Source organism: Oncorhynchus clarkii, chromosome 18, assembly GCF_045791955.1.
Source record: "Oncorhynchus clarkii lewisi isolate Uvic-CL-2024 chromosome 18, UVic_Ocla_1.0, whole genome shotgun sequence".
NCBI classification, from domain to species: domain Eukaryota; kingdom Metazoa; phylum Chordata; class Actinopteri; order Salmoniformes; family Salmonidae; genus Oncorhynchus; species Oncorhynchus clarkii.
In genome coordinates, this window is record NC_092164.1 from 6,210,348 (window position 1) to 6,233,784 (window position 23,437).

General features: G+C 40.4%; 1 protein-coding gene across 1 annotated transcript; it reads right to left on the bottom strand.

Moving 5' to 3' along the window:
* Nucleotides 1-8,034: 8,034 nt before the first annotated feature.
* Nucleotides 8,035-21,615, bottom strand: LOC139372957 (zinc finger protein 665-like). Its single transcript, XM_071112860.1, has 3 exons — nt 21,540-21,615; nt 16,609-16,857; nt 8,035-9,810 (listed from the first exon to the last, which is right to left on the bottom strand). The coding sequence occupies exons 2-3, from the start codon at nt 16,709-16,711 to the stop codon at nt 8,213-8,215; spliced, it is 1,701 nt and encodes a 566-aa protein (XP_070968961.1). The 5' UTR covers nt 16,712-16,857; nt 21,540-21,615; the 3' UTR covers nt 8,035-8,212.
* Nucleotides 21,616-23,437: the final 1,822 nt, after the last annotated feature.

The following is a 23,437-nucleotide window of genomic DNA, read 5'->3' on the forward strand; positions in this document are numbered from 1 at the left end:
GTTCCAAAAGGTGTATTTTTACCTGTTTTAAAAAATCTGATTCTACTGCTTGTATTACATGATGTGGAATAGAGTTCCATGTAGTCATGGCTCTATGTAGTATTGTGCACCTCCCATAGTCTGTTTTGGACTTGGGGACTGAAAAGGGACCTCTGGTGGCATGTCTTGTGTTTTAAACAGACAGCTTGGTACATTGAGCTTGTCAACACCTCTTACAAAAACAAGTAGTGATGAAGTCAATCTCTCCTCCACTTTGATCCATGAGAGATTGACATGCATGTCATTAATGTTAGCTCTCCGTGTACTTTTAAGGGCCAGCCGTGCTGCCCTGTTCTGAGCCAACTACAATTGTGGCACTTGACCACACTACTAACAGTAGTCAAGGTGCGACAAAACTAGGGCCTGTAGGACCTGCCTTGTTGATAGTGTTGTTAAGAAGGTAGAAACTAGGGCCTGTAGGACCTGCCTTGTTGATTGTGTTGTTAAGAAGGTAGAGCAGTGCTTTATTATGGACAGACTTCTCCACATCTTAGCTACTGTTGTATCAATATGTTTTGACCATGACAGTTTACAATCCAGGGTAACTCCTAGCAGTTTAGTCACCTTAACTTGCTCAATTTCCACATGATTCATTACAAGATTTAATTGAGGTTTAGGGTTTAGTGAACGATTTGTCCCAAATACAATGCTTTTAGTTTTGGAAATATTTAGGACTAACTTATTCCTTGCCACCCTATCCGAAACTAACCGCAGCTCTTTGTTGTATAGTGTTGAGTCATCCGCATACATAGACACACTGGCTTTACTCAAACAGCTGCCCTGGGGAATTCCTGATTCTACCTGGATTATGTTTGAGAGGCTTCCATTAAAGAACACCCTCTGTGTTCTGTTAGACAATCAACTCTTTATCCACATTATAGTAGGGGGTGTAAAGCCATAATACATATGTTTTTCCGGCAGCAGACTGAACGATAATGTCAAAAGCTGCACTGAAGTCTAACAAAACAGCCCCCATTATCATTTTATCATCAATTTCTCTCAGCCGCCTCCCGGGTGGCGCAGTGGTTATTGGCCTAGCGTCGTCCGGGTAAGGGAGGGTTTGGCCGGTAGGGAAATCCTTGTCTCATCGCACACCAGCGACTCCTGTGGCGGGCCGGGCGCAGTGCGCGCTAACCAAGGTTGCCAGGTGCACGGTGTTTCCTCTGACACATTGGTGGGGCTGGTTCCGGGGTGGATGGCGCTGTGTTAAGAAGCAGTGTGGCTTGGTTGGGTTGTGTATCGGAGGACGCATGACTTTCAACCTTCGTCTCTCCCGAGCCTGTACGGGAGTTGTAGCGATGAGACAAGATAGTAGCTACTAAAATAATTGGATACCACGAAATTGGGGAGAAAAAGGGGTAAAATTTAAAAACAAACAAAAAAACAATTCTCTCAGCCAATCATCATTCATTTGTGTCAGTGCTGTGCTTGTTGAGTGTCCTTCCCTATAAGCGTGCTGAAAGTCTGTTGTAAATTTGTTCACTGTGAAATTGCACTCTATCTGGCCAAATATATATTTTTTCTAGAAGTTTACTAAGGGTTGATAACAGGCTGATTGGTTGGCTATTCGAGCCAGTTAAGGGGGCTTTACTATTCTTGTGTAACGAAATGACTTTAGCTTCCCTCCAGGCCTGAGGGCACACACTTTCTAATAGGCTTAAATTGAAGATTTTTTAATTTTCCATCCAGGATGTCAGACCCTGGTGGCTTGTCATTGTTGATAGACAACAATAATTTTTTTCACCTCTTCCAAACTGACTTTACGTAATTCAAAAGTACTATTCTTGTCTTTCATCATGTGGTCAGATTAACTTGGATGTGTAGTGTCAGTGTTTGCTGCTGGCCTGTCACACATTCGTTTGCTTATCTTGCCAATGAAAAAGTCATTAAAGTAGTTGGCAATATCAGTTGGTTTTGGGATGAATGAGCCATCCGATTCAATGAATGATGGAGCTGAGTTTGCCTTTTTTCCCAATATTTAATTTAAGGTGCTCCAAAGCCTTTTACTAGGATTCTTTATATCATTTATTTTTGTTTCATAGTGTAGTTTTATTTCATTTAGTCATGATTTCTTAATTTGAAATACGTTTGCCAATCAGTTGGGCTGCCAGATTAATTGCCATACCTTTTGCCTCATCCCTCTCACCCATACAATGTTTCAATTCCTCAGCAATCCACAGGGATTTAACAGTTTTTACAGTCATTTTCTTAATGGGTGCATACTAATTAGTAACTGGAATAAGCAATTTCATAAATGTGTCAAGTGCAGTGTCTGGTTGCTCCTCATTACACATCAAAGATCAGCAGATATAATTTACCTCATCAACATATGACTCACTATAAAACTTCTTGTATGACCTCTTATACACTATATTAGGCTCAGCCGTTGGAACTATTCTAAAATGGAGTAAATAAAAGTGTGATGATCACTTTAATGGTACTGTATTTCAAACTCTCTGGTCAGTTATGTTTGTTTTAGACCATAGCTGTCAATACTTGACCGTTTTTACTTTTTTTTAAATGAGAACTTGTGTGACTACTATACTGTCTCAAACACATCTGTGTGGTTCAAAGACTGTTTCCATCCATAGGCATTGTGGGTACTGAATAGTGGACTGAATGGCTGACACACATAGGCCTGCTGGTTATTGTATATCTAAATATGTCAATATGTTTTGTAGTTGGTTAATGATGACACATGATGAATCCAAACTAGACTTATGTGTGGTTTTTATTCTTTACTGGGGGTTTTATAAATCAAATGTTTATAAATCAAATGTTAGGTACTTTCATGGTGTGGGTGGTTTTCTTAATTCTTCACTTTTTTAAATCAAATGCTGTAAGATACACAATGTTCTAATGTACTTTGTTGTGTGTGTTTTTGTTTTCTACTTTTATAAATAAAATGTTTAAAACAATGTTGTGATGTACGTTGTGACATCGCTTGTTATACAATGTGTCATACATCTATGGAGCCAGATATCTTCCAAAACGTTGAACGTGCGTATCGTAAGGATCGTAAGAAAATCTATTCTAAAGTGTTAGGATTGTAAGAATAGCAATACATGAAACATTAACGTGAACTTTCATCCGTGAACATGTTACGATTACGGACAAACATTTTAGGCTTGTACAAGTCCTGTTTCAATTCTGATGTACAATAATACCTTTCAGTTTCATCTCACCAACAAAGAAAGCGTTCACCAAACGGCCTGTGAAGAGTGCTACCCGAACAAGCATTACACAGTATAAAACAAGTAATGGAAACCGGAAAGAGGTCTCCTGCACGTTTTCAAATTAAAAGTCTCCATTCTCTTATTGGCATCATTATTATTGGCATCATTTGGTTAACCCCAGTTTTTGGAATAAATTGAGGTCGTTGACAAAGCAGACCATTGTCAAAGGTCTGCGTGATAATGACGTCAATGTATTCCAAATACTGGTGCCTGATGATCACAATCATTTGGATTATAAGCTTTCTGGTATGTTCTATTACGAATTGTCTGGGCCTCGTTATTGTTTCGTTGTTTACTACTGAAATATATTTTGCTTATTAAGTCAAATAAGGCATGAACTGCAATACACTGATCTCAAATATATTTGCATAATTAGGCTAAACAGAGCCATGGCGGACCCATTGTAAAATTAGAGGCTTTTTATATTGTATTAAAACGTGTCCCAGTCCAACGTGCTAACTCTGCCCACTGGGGCGTGGCTTATGGAGCGCCCTTTAAAATACGCGCTTGTATCAATTTATTCCAACAGATCGAGTTCTCATCACACATGCACCCATTTGGACCCAATGTCAACTGGCAGAGGCTGTTCAAAGACAACTCAATGGAGAATCTGGCAAGGTGGTTTTCACGGAGGCATCTCTCAACTCGACGTCTATTACCGTGAAGAATGTAACATGGGCAGAAGAAGCCTGCTATATTTGTTCATTCAATGTTTACCCGAGTGGATCAAGACGCAAGCAGACGTGTCTTACCGTTCAAGGTTAGTCAACTTAATTAACTAAGTAATTAATTAAATTCAGGGGAGGGTCATGTAATTTGTAATCAATTAAACGTCTCATTGCTCAGGGTTTGAGAATTAGTTGCATATTATAGTATCTCATGATGCCCCTCATCCCTGATTCTCTGCTGGGTCCGCAATATCAAGCTCTGAACGAACAGAGTAGAAACGCATATGGACAACTAGTAAAAGCACAAACCAGCTTTATTCAACCCACTGGATGCTTCAGTCACACAAGCATATATTTATACCTTCCAACTAGGTGGAGTCACCACTCACCACTTCCAAGATAAACAATCAGTCTCTGTTCCTCTTACTTATTACATTGTCATGGCCCTGCCTGAGTCCAGAGCAGTGTGAGCGGAGAGGTGTGTGAGATGGGACTGTGGTTGGGGTGGACCCCTGCCGCCTTCCTCCCAGAGGTTTCTTCTCTCTTCAACTGTTGTCCTCATCTCAATGTTGAGTTCCACCTCTCTCCTTGCCCTAGTTCCACAGAAACTAACCTGACTTATCAGGAACTGAGACTAGCCTGTTGCTCTTAACCTCCATCCTTAGAAATATTAATACACAGCAAGAACAAAACATGTCTGGACAGACACCTTCTATACTCGTCTCACAGTAACTTTCCTATACAAAGTTCAATAAAGTAGTTAGAATCCAACATGATCCATAGCCTATACTATAGGCCTAGGCTATACCAAGACCATGCAGGGAGAAGCACAGTGCAAAGTTATATTTCTAAGAAAATTGACTCCTTCCCTAGTTTTTGCGCTGCTGGGATGGTATATATAAAACTAGGCTACACTGCAATGGATAGGCGTTCCCAATCCAGGCTGCATCACATCCGGACGTGATTCGGAGTCCCATAGGGTGGCGCACAATTGGCCCAGAGTCGTCTGGATTTGGCCGGGGTAGGTCGTCATTTTAAATAAGAATATGTTCTTAAGTGCCTTGCTCAAGGGCACGTCGACAGATTTTTCACTTTTGGTTTCACTGTCCCAACGCTCTAACCGCAACTCTTACATAGAATTGCAGGGCTCAATGATGTTGATGGCTGTCGATAGTATGAATCTGTAACAACGTTGTATTAGCTAATGCGGCCATTACATCTAGCGCATGCTAGCTAACTCACTTATATAGCAATACCATACATTACATCTAAAACATGCTAACTCACTTATAGAGCAATAACATACATTACATCTAGAGAATGCTAGCTAACTGACTTATATAGCAATACCATACATTGCCTCTAGAGCATGCTAGCTAACTCACTTATAGAGTAACAACATACATTACATCTAAAACATGCTAACTCACTTATACAGCAATAACATACATTACCTCTAGAGCATGCTATTTAACTGACTTGCCTAGTTAAATAAATTAAAAATGTAATCATGAGCCCCGGCCTGCCCTGTTCTTGCTGAGGTAAACCCTTCAGTGCTACCTACCAATGACTGTGCTGTGTACGGTGGCACTTTCTTAAAACGACATTGTTGGTTAAGGGCTTGTAAGTAAGCATTTCACTGTTGTATTCGGCGCATGCGACAAATAACATTTGATTTGATTTCAGGAGGTGAGGCTGTAAAAAAAAAAATCTGTGTGCGCGGACTAGGCCTACGGATGTCCTGTTCAGTTGGAGAGGGGGAACCTGAAGACGAGGAAAACTAGAGCTACGACTATAATTGATTTGAATTAAAACAATATGTTTCATTGCATATAATGAAGCTATTTCTTTAGAGTTATTGATCTCCATAAGCCATATCAGAGTAATTTACATTACAGATGGACAACGGATGAGTGCTGACAGTAGACTAATTCGAGAAGGTCTAATTCAGTTAAACGGTCTTCAAATGAAAATGGCTTTAGGCTACTAACAACAAGAGCGCTTTGTGTTGGAGAATATATATTCCAATTTAAGAAATAAGAGGGAGGCAATTTTATGTTATTTTAAATAGGCACTAAATGTGCTTTTCTTCCAAAAACAAGGACGTTTCTAGGTGACCCCAAACTTTTACAACAATAGTGTGTGTGCCACAATTATTGACACCCCTTCATTCAATACTTTGTGCAACCTTCCTTTGCCAAGATAACAGCTCTGAGTCTTCTCCTATAATGCGTAATGAGGTTGGAGAACACATGGCAAGGGATCTGAGACCATTCCTCCATACAGAATCTCTCCAGATTCTTCAGATTCCGAGGCCCACACTTGTGGATTCTCCTCATCAGCTCATCCCACAGGTTTTCTATGGGGTTCAGGTCAGGGGACTGGGATGGCCATGACAAAACCTTGATTATGTGGTCAGTAAACCATTTTTTGTGTTGATTTTGAGGTGTACTTTGGATCATTGTCCTGCTGGAAGATCCAACCACGGCACAGTTTAAGCTTCCTAACAGAGGCAGTCCGGTTTAGATTTAATATCTGCTGGTACTTGATGGAGTCCATGATACCATGTATCCCCACAAGTGGTCCAGGGCCTTTGGAAGAAAAACAGCCCCACAACATCAAAGATCCATCACCAGACTTCACAGTGGGGATGAGGTACTTTCTGTATGGATATCTTTCTATCTACACCAATCCCACCTCTAAAAAAAAAAAAAAAAGCTCTATTTTGATCTCATCTGACCATAGAACCTGGTCCCATTGAAAGATCCAGTAACATTTGGCAAACTGTAGGCGCTTGAGTTTGTTGTTTGATGACAGCAACAGCGTGTTTATGGCAACCCTCCCAAACAACTTGTGGTTATGTAGGTGGCGTCTGATCGTAGTTTTGGAGACTTTCTGACCCCAAGACCCAACTAACGTCTGTAATTCTCCAGCTGTGATCCTTGGAGATTTTTTTTGCCACTCGAACCATCCTCCTCACTGTGCGTGGGGTCAATATAGACACATGTCCTCTTCCAGGGCCATTGTTAACATCTCCGGTAACTTTACATTTCTTAATTATTGCCCTGATAGTGGAAATGTGCAGCTCAACAACCTTTTGTCGCACATTATCACAACTTTCCAATAGTGATGGATGACTATCGGACCTTGGCCTGTGTGTCACCATATATTTACACCCCAGTGAAACAGGAAGTCATGGCTTACCACTTAAGTGTTCCTAATCACTCAGGTGAACTTAAGAACGGAAAACATGAATGGGAATATACTTCAGTTAGATTTTACTCATAATCATTTCTAGGGGTGCCAATAATTGTGCAACACATGTTTTGAAGAAAAACATTTATTTCACATGTATTTTTTTCAGTCATTTTACTTTAATTAAAAGGTTCGATTTTTGTTAATATTTTGAATGAAACACCAAGAGGATAAACAGCAAACACATTTTTTTCACAGCCCGTTTTGCTCATATTTACCAAGTGTCCCAATATTAGTGGAGGGACCTGTATGTTCACCCCTACCCTTATCCACGGTGTTCTGCAAAACCACAACCTTCTAGCTACTTTGCCATGTAACGCTTACAAAACGAAGAACAGTTTCTAAAACAGCATATCTAAGACTCTGGTCTGTCCAAGGAGTGAGGGTAAACAGTAGGCATGTTCTCTGCAATCCACTTCATATTTAAATTATTATTTTGGGTATAGGGGAGGGTCACTTGTTTTTTGTTGTTGTCAAGTGTTCAGGGAGGGTCGGGTAAAAATATATTTAACTGAAGGGAGGGCCATCCATTTCCATTTCAGAGAGATATGATTTTCTCCAGGTATCCCTTATTATAAATACCTTACAGTCCCTTAGTAGTCAAAAAATATATATCCACCCAAACAAAAGGTGAAAACTGATCCTCACACCATCTCTATCTGATACATGTTGTGTCTACTAGCTTATTCCCACAGAAAACTGATCCTCACACCATCTCTATCTGATACATGTTGTGTCTACCAGCTTATTCCCACATAAAACTGATCCTCACACCATCTCTATCTGATACATGTTGTGTCTACTAGCTTATTCCCACAGAAAACTGATCCTCTTTACAGTAGAAGCTAACAAAACACACCAAAACTGACAAGGTGTACACTGATTAGTAAAGAGAGGCTAACATTCTCTAATTCTCCATTTCCTCTGCACAGTTCTCACAGTGAGAAACAATAGGATCCAATTCAGTGTTACCACTTACTTTATGACATGAGAATTAAGTGATGGACTTTAACCTTAGCTGGTCTGAGAGAACTGATGAGGCTTTTCTCCTTTATGTATACGTTGGTGTTTCTTTAAGCTGCTGTGTTGAGAGAAATTTTTCCCACAGTCAGAGCAAGAGTAAGGCTTCTCTCCTGTATGTATACGCTGGTGACATGTTAAGGTATATAATTGGGTAAAACAATTCCCACAGTCAGAGCAGAAGTGAGGCTTTTCTCCTGCATGTAAACATTGGTGTTTTTTTAAGTTGCTCTGTTGAGAGAAACTCTTCCCACATTCAGCGCAGAAGTAAGGCTTCTCTCCTGTGTGTGTTCTCTGGTGAACTGTTACCTCAGATGATGTTGTGAAGCATTTTCCACAGTCAGAGCAGAAGTAAGGCTTCTCTCCTGTGTGTGTTCTCTGGTGAACTGTTAGCTCAGATGATGTTGTGAAGCATTTTCCACAGTCAGAGCAGAAGTAAGGCTTTTCTCCTGTGTGTATACGTTGGTGTTTCTTTAAGCTGCTGTGTTGAGAGAAATTTTGCCCACAGTCAGAGCACGAGTAAGGCTTCTCTCCTGTGTGTATTCGCTTGTGACTATTTAACTTATCCAATTGGGAAAAACTCTTTTCACAGTCTGAGCAGGAGTAAGGCTTTTCTCCTGTATGTGAACGTTGGTGTCTTTTTAAGTTACTCTGTTGAGAGAAACTCTTCCCACAGTCAGAGCAGGAGTAAGGCTTTTCTCCTGTATGTATACGTTCATGTTTGATTAAGGTATCCAATAGGGAGAAACTCTTCCCACAGTCAGAGCAGAAGTAAGGATTCTCTCCTGTGTGTGTTCTCCGGTGAACTGTTAGCTCATATGATGTTGTGAAGCATTTTACACAGTCAGAGCAAGAGTAAGGCTTCTCTCCTGTGTGTATATGTTGGTGGTTTTTTAAGTTTCTCCGTTGAGAGAATCTGCACCCACAGTCAGAGCAGGAGTAAGGCTTCTCTCCAGTGTGCACGCTCTGATGAACTGTCAGAGCCCCTGATGTTCTAAAGCTCTTCCCACAGTCAGAGCAGGAGTAAGGCTTCTCTCCCGTATGAATACGTTGGTGTGTTTGTAAGCTTCCCAGTTGAGAGAAACTCTTCCCACAGTCAGAGCAGGAGTAAGGCTTCTCTCCTGTGTGCATACGCTGGTGAGATTTTAAGGTATTAAATTGGGCGAAACAATTCCCACAGTCAGAGCAGAAGTAAGACTTTTCTCCTGTGTGTATTAGTTGGTGCCTATTTAACTTATCCAATCGGGAGAAACTCTTTTCACAGTCGGAGCAGGAGTAAGGCTTCTCTCCTGTGTGCACTCTCTGATGAACGGTCAGAGCCCTTGATGTTGTGAAACTCTTTCCACAGTCAGAGCAGGGGAAAGACTTCAATCCCGTGTGCCATCTCTGATGAACTGTCAGAGCCCTTGATGTTGTGAAGCTCTTCCCACAGTCAGTGCAGGAATACATATTCTCTCCTGTGTGTATTTTTAGGTGTATTTTTAGCTTTGATAGCATTGGGAAAATCTCCTCACAATGTGGGCAGTGGTGAGACCTCTTAGCTCTGTGATCTTCCTGCTGCTTTCTGGATGTAGAGAATGTCTCAACGTCACCTGTGTGAACAGCATCAGGAAAAAAAGTCAAGTTTTTGTGACATACGCAGAATGGGAAAAACATTAAGAACACCTGCTCATTCCATGACATAGACTGACCAGGTGCAAGTTATGATCCCTTATTGATGTCACTTGTTAAATCCGCTTTAAAATCAGTGTAGATGAAGGGGAGGAGACAGGTTAAATAAGGATTTTTAAGTCTTGAAACAGCTGAGACATGGATTGTGTATGTGTGCAATTCAGAGGGTGAATGGGCAAGACAAAAGATTTAAGTGCCATTGAATGGGGTATGGTAGTAGGTGCCAGGCGCCCCGGTTTGTGTCAAGACCTCCAATGCTGCTAGGTTGACGCTGAACAGTTTAACTTATATATCAAGAATGGTCCACCACCCAAAGGACATCCAACCAACCTCTTACTTCTACCCCCTCCTTTTTCGAAAATTCTGTTAAAAATCGCGCAACTTTTCAGCGTCCTGCTACTCATGCCAGGAATATAGTATATGCATATGATTAGTATGTGTGGATAGAAAACACTCTGAAGTTTATAAAACTGGTTAAGTCACGGCTGTGACTATAACAGATCGTGTGTTTCATTGAAAAACGCAAGAAAAACTGCTCTCTGAAAGCTAAAAATAATTTCCATAAGTCACTTCCACCAGTTATTAAAAGAGAACAGAATTTAATGGCGATCTGCCTGAAATTCATACAAATTCCGCACAATGGCGCCATTGTCCTCATTTTCAATTGAATTAATTGTTGGAAAATCCTTCTATCTGACCTCCAGTTTCCCAGTCTTCACCCGGATGCAGTTGAGGGAGATATTAGAAGCCATTGTTTTTGCAAGTGAAGACCTATTGAAAAGACATCGCCCTGTAATCATTTTGATAGATTATAAACGTTTACTAATACCTAAAGTTGGATTACAAAAGGATTTCGAAGTGTTTTGTGAAAGTTTATCGTCGACTTTTTTAATTTTAAAAAATTACGCAGCGTTTAAAAACGATGATTTTTTCTGAATGACACAGCTCCCATACAAAGCTATTTTGGGTATATATGGACCGATTTAAACGAAAAAAAGACCCAATAGTGATGTTTATGGGGCATATAGGCGTGCCAAGAAAGAAGCTCGTCAAAGGTAATGAATGTTTTATATTTTATTTCTGCGTTTTGGGTAGCGCCGGCTACCGCAAAATCTGTTGTTTACGTGTCGTGCTGGCATTTTGGGGGGTGCATGCTATCAGATAATAGCTTCTCATGCTTTCGCCGAAAAGCATTTTAAAAATCTGACTTGCTGGCTAGGTTCACAACGAGTGTAGCTTTAATTCAATACCCTGCTTGTGAATTTTGATCAAAGATTGAGTTGTAACGAGTACATTTAGCATTTAGCGTAGCGCATTTGCATTTCCAGGGGCATACTTGAGACGTCAACTGTGGGAAGCATTTGAGTCAACATGGGCCAGCCTCCCTGTACAACGCTTTCAACACCTTGTAGAGTTCAATAGGGCTGTCCCCAACAACAACAAAAATATGTGGTCAACCAAGAGTAGTTTGTTCTTTCAACTAATCAATTGGTCCAACATGTTTAAACATGTATTTCTCCAGTGCATTCGGAAATTATTCAGACTCCTAGACTTTTTCCACATTTTGTTGCGTAAACAGCCTTATTCTAAAATGGATTACATTGTTTGTTATTTCTCATCAATCTACACATATTACCCCATGACAAAGCAAAAACAGTTTTTTAGAAATGTATTAATAATAAAAAACAGAAACATCACATTTATATAAGTATTCAGACTAGGGATGCACGATATATCGGTGAGCATATCGGAATCTGTCGATATTAGCGAAAAATGCCAACATCAGTATCGGCCTGATGTGTAGTTTAACGGCGATGTTAAAAAGCAACGTCAAAGCTACCGTGCATACCTACGTAATGACGCCACGTAAAATGAAGCTACACGTGCATACCTACGTAATGACGCCACGTAAAATGAAGCTACCGTGCATACCTACGTAATGACGCCACGTAAAATAAAGCTACCGTGCATACCTACGTAATGACGCCACGTAAAATGAAGCTACACGTGCATACCTACGTAATGACGCCACGTAAAATGAAGCTACACGTGCGACATCGCATTCCTAACCTAGCCCATTCAATGTCTGCTGTGTGGATCGAGCCGCCAACAAGTCGAGCAGTCATTTGAAAGAGTAAGAACATTTCAGTGAGACAACTCAAAGGCGAAATCCATTAAAGCCAAGATAATGGAATTCATTGCCCTTGACAATCAATCGTTCTCTGTCGTGGGTGATGTCGGCTTTCGCCGACTGGTCGAGCACCGGTACACACTACCAAGTGCGCTATTTTTCAGGATGTTGCACTACCGGAGTTACACAGTAATAGAGTCACTGCTGTTAGCTTCTCGACATGCATACTATGGAACGCGATTTGAGTCTTTACGTGTCAAAAATGATACAGTAGCACTGTTAAAGCTGTACAAAAAAAGTCTATCAAGCAAACACCGCTAACAAGCAAACACCGCTAACAAGCAAACACCGGCCACGAACGATGTGTTTATTACCGTGTTGGTAATAAAGCATCATTTGTTTGACCGCAACTTCTGGGGTAGCTAGCTAGCTTTAGCTTGGTAACTAGTTAGCACCAATAGAACCAGCCTGAAAACAATGACCAGTAGAAACTGCAGTCCTTTTCATTATTCTTAGCAATAATTTAGGAATTCTAGGTATTAGCTAGGTTGTCACTTGTGGTTCGCCTATTAAATTAGACTTCAATTCATGAAAATAAATAGCTAGCCAGCTACTTAACCCTGTTGTCCAAAGCTAACGTTATAAGCAGCCAGCTAGCTAGTGAGGCTCGACCGGACTGGGTTATGTGTTGTGAAGATAGCCACAATAAGGATTAGGCACAATAGTGAACTTTGCGGTTTGCCTACAAAATAAAAGTATGTCATTGACAGTAATGCAAATTAATACAAATAGTAGAATTATGCCATACCTTTATTTTGAAGGCTAACCGCAAAGTCCACTATTGTGGCTAATCCTTATTGTGGCTAGCTACACATAGATGGGTCCGACCACCATTAATCAAATAAGAACAGTCTTATAAATTAGGGTTATTTTAGATGACACCTAGCTATATAGTTAGCTAGCTAACTTTAGCTACTGAAACAGATGTCGATTTTCTATGTTTTTGGGGAAGAACATTGTTTGCATCCATGAGCTAGCTGGCTTTTTTTTTCTGACCAGCACTGTACCTGCACGAGACAACTTTACCAGCATCATAGCTATCAGCATACCTATCAATGAATCGTTGTGACATGAAATACGAGTGATAGTTATTACACATTGATTACACTATGTAAAACATTTATGAATGCGTACAATTATTGTGATGTGCAGTCATATTCAGGTCCTGATTGGTCAACAAGATTATTTGACACTTCAAATAGTGTTATTTGATGTGTATCTTATTTGACACGCAAAGACCCAAACGGCGTTCCATAGAAATCCTGGTTGCGAATGAAACAACTGAACAATGAAACAGCACAGCGAGTAAGTGAAAGAAATAGGTTTTGATTATGTTTTACTGGTAATGGGGACATACGTAAATGCCAATAAAATAACATTTTGGTGTGTGTGTGTGTGTGTGTGTGTGAAACCATTATATAACTAGGCAAGTCAATTAAGAACAAATTCTTATTTACAATGACTGCCCAGACAATACAAGGCCAATTGTGCGCAGCCGGATGTGATAAAGCCTGGATTCGAACCAGGGAATGTTGTTACGACTCTTGCACTGAGATGCAGTGCTTTAGACCGCTGCGTCCGTGTGTGTGTTAACTATTTAACTGTATTAGAATGTTTAAAAGGCCACAAAAAAATGTAATATTGGTTATCGGTATCTTTTTTACGGGCAAGGAAAATATCAGATTACCGTATCGGCCGAAAATGTCATATCGATGCATCACTAATTCAGACGCTTAACTCAGTACTTTGTTGAAGCACCTTTGACAGCTATTACAGACTCGAGTCTTCTTCGGTATGACGCTACAAGTTTGGCACACCTGTATTTGGGGAGTTTCTCCCATTCTTCTCTGCAGATCCTCCCAAGCTCTGTCAGGTTGGACAGCTATTTTCAGGTCTCTCCAGAGATTTTTGATCGGGTTAAAATCCGTGCTCTGTCTGGGCAACTCAAGGACATTGAGAGACTTGTCCCGAAGCCACTCCTGTGTTGTCTTGACTGTATGCTTAGGGTCGTTGTCCTGTTGGAAGGTGAACCTTCTCCCCAGTCAGAGGTCCTGAGCAGGTTCTCACCAGCTCTCTGTTCATTACTCTGTTCATCTTTCCATCGATCCTGACTAGTCTCCCAGTCCATGGTGCAGAAAAACAGCCCTACAGCATGATGCTGCCACCACCATGCTTCACCGTAAGGATGGTGCCAGGTTTCCTCCAGACGTGACGCTTGACATTCATGCCAAAGACTTATACAAGATTATCATACTAAGCCTACTAATGATAACGGCATTACCTATTATCATAATGATGGTCATAATAATAGTAATAATCAAGAAAGATCAAGAAAAGGGAGGGGTATTGTTATTATTATCAGACACTAAATGAATCATAAATAATACCAAAGGGGCTATTTAAACAGAGAGAGAAAGTAAAGCCTTTATTACAGCATAGCGAAGACAACAAACAGACGAATTAGTGAAATTGTTTATCCAACATGTAGCTGCGTGAGGCTTGGTGCTCATGGAATCAGTAGGCTATTAAACAAACAGTCAAACAGGAAACACAAGCAATAACTGTAGTCCATTAGTCCATTCAGACAGGCATGAATCAAACAGGTGTCTTGTACACCATGATTTTTGTTGTTATTTGCTACTGCTCGACTAAAGAAATCTTGGTGGACCAAAAGCCTATCGACCAAATAATCGACTAAATGGTGTCAGCCCTAGAGTCCATGCTACATATCTGTGGGTTGACTGTGCCTTTAAACAGCTTGGAAAATTTTGCTTCATGACTTTAGAAGCTTCTGGTAGGCTAATTGACAAGTGTACCTGTGGATGTATTTCACGGCCTACCTGCAAACTCAATGCCTCTTTGCTTGACATCATAGGAAAATCAAAAGAAATCAGCCAAGATCTCAGAAAAAAAATTGTAGACCTCCACATGTCTGGTTCAATCTTGGGAGCAATTTCAAAACGCCTGAAGGTACCACGTTCATCTGTACAAACAATAGTACACAAGTATTAACACCATGGGACCAGGCAGCCGTCATACCGCTCAGGAAGGAGACGCGTTCTGTCTCCTAGAGATGAATGTACTTTGGTGCGAAAAATACAAATCAATCCCCGAACAACAGCAAAGGACCTTGTGAAGATGCTGGAGGAAACGGGTACAAAATTATCTATATCCACAGTAAAACGAGTCCTATATCGACATAACCTGAAAGGCCGCTCAGCAAGGAAGAAGCAGATTGTACTTTTTGGAGAAATGTCCTCTGGTCTGATGAAACAAAAATGGAACTGTTTGGCCATAATGACCATTGTTATGTTTGGAGGAAAATGGGGGAGACTTGCAAGCCGAAGAACACCATCCAACCGTGAAGCACGGGGGTGGCAGCATCATGTTGTGGGGGGGCTTTGCTGCAGGAGGGACTCGTGCACTTCACAAAATAGATGGCATCATGAGGAAAGAACATTATGTGGATATATTGAAGCAACATCTCAAGACATCGGTCACAAATGGGTCTTCCAAATGGACAATGACCCCAAGCATACTTCCAAAGTTGTGGCAAAATGGCTTAAGGACAACAAAGTCAAGGTATTGGAGTGGCCATCACAAAGCCCTGACCTCAATCCAATAGAACATTTGTGGGCAGAACTGAAAAAGCATGTGCGAGCAAGGCCTACAAACCTGACTCAGTTATACCAGTTCTGTCAGGAGGAATGGGCCAAAATTCACACAACTTATTGTGGGAAGCTTGTGGAAGGCTACCCGAAACATTTGACAACAAGTTAAACCATTTAAAAGCAATGCTATCAAATACTAATTGAGTGTATATAAACTTCTGACCCACTGGGAATGTGATGAAAGAAATAATAGCTGAAATATAAAATTCTCTCTACTACTATTCTGACATTTCACATTCTTAAAATAAAGTGGTGATCCTAACTGAACTAAGACAGGGAATTTGTACTAGGATTAATTGTCAGGAATTGTGAAAAACTGAGTTTAAATGTATTTGGCTAAGGTGTATGTAACCTTCCAACTTCAACTGTACATATAAATGTATTTTAAGAAGCCCTTTTTTACATCAGCAGTTGTCACAAAGTCCTTTACAGGAACCCAGCCTAAGACACAAACAGCAAGCAACGCAGATGTAGAAGCTCAGTTCCTAGGAAAAACTCCCTAGAAGGGAGGAACCTAGGAAAAAACCTAGCGAGGAAAAATACAAATATTTGCTTTTTTAAAATCAAATAAATAGTTTCAACGATATTGAAAAACCATCCCGTGGCGTTTTCCAAATACCCTGGTATACAGTATACCACCCAAGCCTAGTAACTACACAGACTAATTTCATACAACTTCAAAACACTGTCAGTTTGTCTACGTCACTTCTTTAGTCTACTCTCTGATCACTCCAGATAGATCAGTTGTTCAGGGATGTGTGATGTTGAATTACAGAATTCAACCTAGCAACAGACTGGGTCATAACTTGTGGAGGTCTAACTTCTGAAGATAACTTATAGACAGAACCTGCTCTTACCATGACTAACAGATTTCCCAATCTTCTCCTCCTCTTCTTCATCTTTAATGTTGACATCCAGCTCCAGTGTTTGACTGCAGTCTTCCAGCTTCACTGATGCCATCTCTGGATCCTGCAGTGCAAACTGGGCTCAACTGTCACAATCAGGACCCAGTGACTGTACGTTTGGACTCAGTGTGGAAGGAGAGAGGCAGGCTGGGTTTGTCCTCACTGTTGATGTTACTGGCCTCGGACTTAATCTGAGTCGGGCTGTAATAATAAAGAGAAACAGACACAAAAAGTTATTTACTTGACAGTTCTGGCGCTTTCTCTATTCTCTAAAAATATATTATATTTATTCTCTTGGGTTCTAACTTGAAATATCCTCTAATATTAACATATTAGAACTGGGTGTATGCAAATGTACTGAGGGAGAAAGGGGAGTGCAGGAGGTTTACACTCTGTCAGAACATGTTATGGTTAAATCTCATGTATCATATGGAGAGGAGAAGGGCAACGGTCTGGTTTCAGCCACTGATAAGGTTGTATAGCCGTGGATTAGGGAGGAGTGAGGAATGTGGGCCGAGGTCAGGTCAGATGAAGGAACACTCCTATGACATACACACATAGGAGGCAGGGCCATGACTGCACCAATGAGAGGAACCACTTAAGTTCCTGCCTAGCAACAGAGATGTATTGTCTGTCTAGATGGGCAAGGAGTTTGTGTAAACATGTCTGTCTAGATGGGCAAGGAGTTTGTGTAAACATGTCTGTCTAGATGGGCAAGGAGTTTGTGTAAACATGTCTGTCTAGATGGGCAAGGAGTTTGTGTAAACATGTCTGTCTAGATGGGCAAGGAGTTTGTGTAAACATGTCTGTCTAGATGGGCAAGGAGTTTGTGTAAACATGTCTGTCTAGATGGGCAAGGAGTTTGTGTAAACATGTCTGTCTAGATGGGCAAGGAGTTTGTGTAAACATGTCTGTCTAGATGGGCAAGGAGTTTGTGTAAACATGTCTGTCTAGATGGGCAAGGAGTTTGTGCAAACATGTCTGTCTAGATGGGCAAGGAGTTTGTGTAAACATGTCTGTCTAGGTGGGCAAGGAGTTTGTGTAAACATGTCTGTCTAGGTGGGCAAGGAGTTTGTGTAAACATATCTGTCTAGATGGGCAAGGAGTTTGTGTAAACATGTCTGTCTAGATGGGCAAGGAGTTTGTGTAAACATGTCTGTCTAGATGGGCAAGAAGTTTGTGTAAACATGTCTGTCTAGATGGGCAAGGAGTTTGTGTAAACATGTCTGTCTAGATGGGCAAGGAGTTTGTGTAAACATGTCTGTCTAGGTGGGCAAGGAGTTTGTGTAAACATGTCTGTCTAGATGGGCAAGGAGTTTGTGTAAACATATCTGTCTAGATGGGCAAGGAGTTTGTGTAAACATATCTGTCTTATGCAACTGTTTGACCCAGTGGGTGAATATATTTGTTTGGAGCTTTGACTAGTTGTCTGTTAGTTTTTTACACTGTTTATTTAGAACCAAAAACTTCTTATTCACTTATCTAATTTCAATAGATCAGGCAGCTAAACATCGACAACAAAACATTCATTCATTCACATTAGACAAAGTGCACACTTTAAATGACAAAGTAAGTACATGTAACCTATAGTAGATTAAATAAATGAATATAAATGCATAACTGACTCAAAAAAACATTTAGTACAAGGTTGCAGTTTGTTTTAGGCAGCACTATGTACTATTTTACTGAATAACCTTGTCTTCATTGTATATTTTCTCTCAAAAACCAGATCGTCAGTGGTGGAAAAATAACTAAATTGTCAAACTTAAATGCTATACATCAAATTCCTTATATCAAATCAAATTATATCAAAGCAACAATATGTAACTTTTTGGGCAATCCGACCAAACGCACAAATGTGTGTAATAGATCTTTCAGTCTCATTGAAAGCAAGTCTAAGAAGCGGTTGATACATTCTATGTGTGCCATTTCTGTGCTTTCCATTCTTAAGTTACGTTTTTGAGTCCTTTACTTTCGGTCTTGTACTGTACACCAGCGTCAAACAACTGAATATACATTATTTTTGGTTATGGAAAACATATTTCACAGCGGTTTAGATGGTACGATGATTCTCTACACAATGGCTGCTTGTTTGGCCACAAACTGAAATTAGGTGAACTATTCACATTTTTGCAACCAGGGATTTCTGCAAAGGCAAAAATTTAAACAAACCAGATGGCATGATTTTCCAGTTTTTAAATTTTATTTACGGATAGCCGGGGGCACACTCCAACACTAAGATATCATTGAAAAATGCATTTGTGGGCCTCCCGGGTGGCGCAGTGGTTAAGGGCTGTGCCATCAGAGTCCCTGGGTTCGTGCCCAGGCTCTGTCGTAACCGGCCGCGACCGGGAGGTCCGTGGGGGCGACGCACAATTGGCCTAGCGTCGTCCGGGTTAGGGAGGGATTGGTCGGTAGGGATGTCCTTGTCTCATCGGGCACCAGCCTCTCCTGTGGCGGGCCGGGCGCAGTGCGCGCTAACCAAGGTTGCCAGGTGCACGGTGTTTCCTCCGACACGTTGGTGCGGCTGGCTTCCGGGTTGGATGCTGTGTTAAGAAGCAGTGCGGCTTGGTTGGGTTGTGTATCGGAGGACGCATGACTTTCAACCTTCGTCTCTCCCGAGCCCGTACGGGAGTTGTAGCGATGAGACAAGATAGTAGCTACTACAACAATTGGATACCACGAAATTGGGGAGAAAAGGGGTTAGAAAAAAAAATCAGATCAGAGGCAGTAGGAATGACAACATGTGAATTGGGCGATACTGCCGTGGGTTTTTGTGCTTTTCCGTGATATCACGGAAAAAACAAAGGCAGCACAAAAACACCCAAATTCATCCTTTTAGAGACTGTGATACAGATGGTACGCATGAAATTGTGTCATTCCAAACTTTATCCGCTACTTTATTTTCCATTTTGTTTTGCAACTCTGTCCATTTTAATAAAGGAAACATTTTGAATAAATGAGGGATACAAAGTATATTGAAAGCATGAAATGCTTCTACACAGGAAGTTCCAGACACTTGTAGAATCTATGCCAAGGCGCATTGAAGCTGTTCTGGCATCATATCTGGAGGACACCTGGCACCATCCCTACGGTGAAGCATCATGCTGTGGGCATATTTTTCAGCAGCAGAGACTGGGAGACTGGTCAGGATCGAGAAAAAGATTAACAACATGCAAAGTACAGAGAGATCCTTGATGAAAACCTGTTCCAGAGCACTCTGGACCTCAGATTAGGGTGACGGTTCACATTCCAACAGGACAACGACCCGAAGCACACAGCCAGGAGTGGCTTCAGGGCAAGTCTCAATGTCCTTGAGTGGCCAAAGCAGAACCCAGATTTGAACCCGATCGGACATCTCTGGAGAGACCTGAAAATAGCTGTGCAGCCACACCCTACATCCAACCTGACAAAGCTTGAGAGGATCTGCAGAGAACAATTGGAGAAACTCCCCAAATACAGATGTGCCAAGCTTGTAGCGTCATACCCAAGAACACTCAATGCTGTAATCGCTGCCAAAGGTGTTTCAACAAAGTACTGAGTAAAGGGTCAGATGATTTATGTAAATAAGGTTTTTATAAACCTTATTAAATAAATTAACTAAAATTTAAAATAAACGATTTTTGCTTTGTTATTATGGGTTATTGTGTGTAGATCACGTTTTCTTTTTTTTTTACGGCTGTAACGTAATAAAATGTGGAAAAAGTCAAGGGGTCTGAATACTTTCCGAATGCACTGTAGTATGCTAATGTTACCTAGATGGCCTGGCGCATTGTTGCCCATGAAAGCCTAGTGAGCAAGCATTTTAGCCAAGTAGCCTAGGACATCAAAAACTTCAAGTGTGTACTGTATGACAGAGTTCTAGACCGTTTAGGAAACATGAAAGAGTTGGATAGCATTGGCGTTTCTCTACAAGTAGGGTGAGTCAACATGTTTTTTCTACTTGCGCGCACACACACACACACACACACAAACCAGTGCCATGGACAGCCACAACATGTTTAGCTTACGTTGATTGGACTAAATCGTTTGTTTTCTTTGTGACTTGCTGTAACTCTCCATGGTTCTAAATCAATAGTTGAAAATGTATGAAACATTACTTTGCTTGACCATGCTGTCGGTCATATAACTGTTTGTTACATGCAATATGTTTTGTAGACTTCACTGGACAGATGTTGCTCTCCGGTATTGTAATGAAACAAAGGTGTGGTTGAATTTATTCTGTCACTGCGTCTTATTGTCTAGGCCTTAAGCCTATATACCACAGGGGCAAGGCATATGAACTAACAGATTATAGTGCAAACAATGCAATTATTACATAGGTTATAATATGTTTAGGGCTTCCACAGTGATTTTACTGATAAAAAGGTATTTCTATTCTGATTTCAGATGATCAATCCTTACAAAATAATGGTGGCAGAATATCCTACATTTTTCTCAATCATCATTGGAAAGTTGTGTTAATGGCAGTTGTTTAGGAGAAAAGCACAGATTTTCGTCTAAGATACACATTTTCACAGGTGTTTTTCTTGACTGACTACAATTTGATTGATGTGGTGTTTTTACTGTGTCATAACATTAAACACATACAGAATGGTCACCGCCATTTTACATGCTCGTGAGCCTTTTTTTAACAAAAAAACAACATCTCAATTAAATTGATTCTTTATTAAATTACCTTGAAATAACGTACAGTACATTCAAAAAGACAAACCCCAAATCTCTAGCTATGTGACATGTAAAATATTTGTTCACGTTCTTCTCTCACTCGGTTTGACACACACACACACAAAAAAAATAACAACCTCTGTTACGGATTTGTTACCTACCATGTTATGACATGTTCTTTCGATATTAGAAAGTACAAACGTGCAAAGACATACCTGTAGTAACACATACAACGGTTATCGTCTTGACAGCACAGTTCTAACGCTTTCGTTATTCTGAAGAATGGTCCACGCCTACCCGGAACTTCTTCCTCTTCTTCTCCTCTGGATTTTTACGGTGGTTGGGATCAAACATGTGGCATTACCGCCCCCAACTGGATGATAATATATACCCGTTATACTTTGTCTTACAAAATGGAAAAAACATCAAATAAATGTTCTATACCCCCCCAAAATATATATACCCCCCAAAAATACCATTCCAACTAACTCTACACTCATTAAAAACCCACTACCCCATTCCACTACTGTGATCCTATCTGCTCCTGCACCATGCCAATGGGCTCAGAGGGCGGAATACCACCCCTCAACACAACCTGTAACTCTTCTGGAATTAAATCAGATATTGTATACCCGCAGCTAATGTAGCTATCATTGGGCTGAAACATAAACTCCAGATTGTGGTTATATCAAGACAGCAGCCCCACCTGCAGTTTACTTATTGAAAGACCAAAGAGAAGAGGAGCGTAGATAATGTTCACTTCTCTCACAAAATATGACATTAGTCCACTTTTTTTTCTTTGTCTGCAATATTTTATCCTCCACTTATTTCACCTCAATTCATTTAAAAATGACAGCACGTGTTGAACTTTTATTGGTGTAAGGTGTATGAGGTCTTGTGGTAGGAAAAAGTGATTGGATTTTTTTAAACTTATGGTGTGTGTTTGGTTAAGTAAATCTTGGGTATTAATTAAGTAATAGTAATTATTACTTAAGTAAAGTAATGCTTTTGGCGTCATTAGTGCCTAGGTTCGGCCAAAGTTCAGAAAGTCCCATAGCTCTTGAGAAACAATATCGTGATCTGAAAATGTTGCCATGACAACATTGTTGATTTACCCTACACCACAGATACAAAAGCTGAAGCCAGGCCCACTGTCTTCAGATATCGTGTATGTTCTCATGTGCTCCATCTCTCCAACGCATTTTAGCAAACTTGTCCTATATCATGTATTATTGAGTTACATTGCAGACCGATCTCATCTATGATTCCTCTGTCAGTGCAATGCATACAACTTCAAAATCAAATAAAATGTCACATACTTCGTAAACAACATATGTAGACTAACAGTGAAATGCTTACTTAGGGGCCCTTCACAACAATGTAGAGAGAAAGTAAATAGAAAAATAATAGAAATGTAATAACACGTATTAATAAAAATAACAATAAATACACATTGACTAAGGATAATATGGCTATATGCACGGGGCAGCGAGTCGATGTGCAGGGGTACACGGTAATTGAGGTAGATATTTACATTAATCTAGGAATAAAGTGACTGCAACAGGATAGATAATAAACAGTAACAGCAGCAAACGTGACGAGTCAAATTAGTTAGTGTAAAAATAGTCATTGCAGATAGTCCGGGTAGCTATTCGGTTAACTATATAACTAATTATTTAGCAGTCTTATGGCTTGGGGGTAGAAGCTGTTCAGGGTCCAGACTTGGTGCATCGGTACCGCTTTCATGTCATGTTGAGGACGATTGTTTGATATCCTATTTTCATTAGATTGAAGTGTGTCGAGTTTGAGTTCATATCGTCATTTATTTGATTATGTAAATACAGACTTTCCAGATGCTTGTTGTGTTAGATTCCACAGTTAATTGAACAATTTTATTATTTTCACGCTTCTTAAGAAAAAGCCTCAGCAAATTTCCCCAGCAGATATACACAATACTATATTGATTGAGTTTAACTGTGACTGTAGACAGAATACAGAGAGCAAGTTTACTTTCACTTTTATGCAGGAGGTAGCCTGGTCCCAGATCAGTTTGTGCTTTTGCCTACTCCATTGTCATTGACAAGCTAAACATTGTTGCTATGGCAATTCAATG